Source organism: Nicotiana tabacum, chromosome 22 (assembly GCF_000715075.1).
Source record: "Nicotiana tabacum cultivar K326 chromosome 22, ASM71507v2, whole genome shotgun sequence".
In the NCBI taxonomy this organism is placed as follows: Eukaryota; Viridiplantae; Streptophyta; class Magnoliopsida; order Solanales; family Solanaceae; genus Nicotiana; species Nicotiana tabacum.
In genome coordinates this window covers 54,437,259-54,439,890 of record NC_134101.1, presented here as the reverse complement: position 1 = coordinate 54,439,890, position 2,632 = coordinate 54,437,259, and the positions used below count along the sequence as shown (strand labels likewise).

Sequence of the window (2,632 nt, the reverse complement as noted above, 5' to 3'; positions counted from 1 at the left end):
TAAAAGGAGAATACTAATAATTAGCTTATTACGTAAGAAACATCCTATACAACTCACTATCACATAAATACAGAACATCAAGAACTAAGTACCATTTCCAGTATTTAAAACATTAAATTAGTGATATATGCTTACAATACGACATCCAAATACTTCCAGATAAAAATGGCGTTATTTTTCACCAACATAAGATTACTTCATACCAAGAATTAGTTAAGCACTTGGGGCATCGCCAACAAGCTTGAATTCTTGAACTTCCTTGAAGTTTTCCCATGGCTTAACCCATATCTTGGCTTCATATACTTTCTTCTTTCCGCCCTCAATTGCCTCGAGTGTTATATAGTATATGGTTCCAGCAACTACCTGTTGTTTCACATTCACAACCTTTCCAAACTCCAAAAGAGCATTCTGAAATAGAGTATATATTGTTCAAAAGAAAGGTTATAAGTCATTGATCTGTACTGCCACAAACTTCTAGCTTCAGCTTATACTATTCGCTTAGTCTAACAAATATAGTTGTGCCAAACAGTCGATCAATTAATTCATCAAAAGTTTTTGAGATGGCCTACATAATCATATACTAGTAGTTAATAAATCTTGTGATGTAATACCAGAGCATATGCAACAGTTAAAAAACAAAAGGAAGAGTGCGAAAAGAACACAATCAAACAACATAAAAACAAGGAACACAGCCAATTTCGAGTAGTTCAGGGGCAAAATTGGCCCTTTTCCAGCCAAGTTGGAGCAACCCGGGGGCAAGTGCACAGATAGCCATTATTAGGGATGTTATTTAGAGATTAACAATACTTATTTTGTCCTGAAATATTAAACTAAAATCTCAACTTCAGGGCAATTAAGGACATTTTTGTCCTGAAAAATTAAACTGAAAAACTAAAATTCAGGACGCACTGGTTAATTCCTAAATATCAGCCCTTTAGAGTGGCTATCTGGTGTCATGCAAGTGCACAAATAGCCATTCTTAGGGATGCAATTTAGATATTAGCCAATATTTATTTTGTCCTAAAATTTTAAACTAAAAGCCTTATCTTCAGGATAATTTAAGATATTTTTATCCTGAAAAATTGAACTGAGAAACTAAAATTCAGGATGCATTGACTAATTTCTAAATAACAGCCCTTTAGAGTGGCTACCTGATGTTATTTCTATGCAGTTCATGGGAAGGGCAATTTTGAGCTACTTGGCTAATGGCTAGGGAATTTGGTGAGGGCATTTTTGTGCTAAAATTGAAACGGATGTCAAAGTTGTCCCATTTCAAATAGTTTAAGGGCAAAATTGGCCCTTTTACCTTAATCTAACAAGGCCAGCCAACATCAGAAGAAACATAGGATAATCTAATAACACAATCAAACAACACAAAAAGCAAGAACAAACTCAAATCCACAAACATGAAGTATAGGGAGACAAAAAGAAAAATCTCAATCGGCTAAGCAAGTTGACAATTCCGTCAAATCTCAAACTTTTATAATATTAAAGAGAGCAGTAACCTATTTCTAGTTATCAACAATACGATTCCAAACCGTGAAATCAGGGTAGGTTGCCTACATCATACCCCTTGGGTGCGGCCCTTCCTCAAATCCTACGTAATCGCGGGATACTTCGTGCACCGAACTGATCTTTTATAGCCAGATGAAAAAGGAGGGGGTGGGAGAGCGAGAAAAGTAATTAACCTGTTTTTTGTTATAATCTTGGATAGCAAAACGTGCAAGATCATCTATCTCAACGCTATTCTGGGATCCTCCAACCTCGCTAATGCCTCCTACAGCTGCCATGATTACTCTATCTGCAAATGGGCTGTAATGAGAAAACTGGTTTTTATTATTATAGAGAAGGGTTGAGAATGAGAAGTTAGTAAACAAAACGAAACAGTCAACGAATCTAGCACGTTATAACTATTTTGATCGATTTGGATTGGTCTTCTGACTTTTCAGTTCCGTTGTTAAATTTGCTTGCAAATAGTACCAAAAAGAAAAAGAAAAAATCTTTAATAGGGGAACTCAATATATACTTGCCTGTAATATTCAAATTTGAGTGGTTGTAGTAGACTTGTAGTACATTATTTCTGTGTGCGCAAGTCTAGATACATACGTTCTTTGCCCCATACCTCATTACCTCTCTTACTTCCTCAAAATATAGAGGGGAAAATACGTGGTGATAAGGGAAGATCTTTAAAGGCATTTGTTTTCTCATCTTTATAAGGGATTTAATCTTAGATATTCGGAATTTATTAGTCCGAATTCGCCTATGGGCCATTAAAAGGAACGCTTCCTACCCGGTATTTCTCTATTTTTACATATCAAATCCATGACTTTTAATTAAGGGGGTAGAGATTCTATTTCATTTCATCACACCCTTGAATATTATTTTCTAATGTTTGGATTGCAAAAACAGAAAAGAAGAGAATATACTCCCTTTGTCACAATGGATTATGAAGCTGCAAGTTCAAATGAACTATTTTTGTCAATCTCCTAATATTGGGGTACTAGTTGGTCCTACATTAATTTAGGACCAATTTAGCTCTATTTACTGACCATATAAATAGCCAAAAGCCAATTGGTGACGATTTTTGAAAGTAAGCATGTAATGATAACTAACAAAATGTGATAACTTCATT

The 2,632-nt window shown here is 35.1% G+C and overlaps 1 protein-coding gene across 1 annotated transcript; it reads right to left on the bottom strand.

Moving 5' to 3' along the window:
• Positions 1-2,146, bottom strand: LOC107784088 (cysteine proteinase inhibitor A). The gene is made up of 3 exons (XM_016605154.2): positions 2,031-2,146; positions 1,689-1,812; positions 1-408 (listed from the first exon to the last, which is right to left on the bottom strand). Exons 2-3 carry the CDS (start codon positions 1,788-1,790, stop codon positions 214-216), a joined length of 297 nt encoding a protein of 98 aa, XP_016460640.1. The 5' UTR covers positions 1,791-1,812; positions 2,031-2,146; the 3' UTR covers positions 1-213.
• Between the last annotated feature and the right edge of the window lie 486 nt (positions 2,147-2,632).

Excerpts from the sequence above, each read along its gene's own strand:
- LOC107784088 (XM_016605154.2), bottom strand. The coding sequence starts at position 1,790 with ATGGCAGCTGTAGGAGGCATTAGCGAGGTTGGAGGATCCCAGAATAGC. Across the intron at positions 409-1,688 it reads AAGATTATAACAAAAAACAG|AATGCTCTTTTGGAGTTTGG; the intron begins GTTAATTACTTT and ends ACTCTATTTCAG.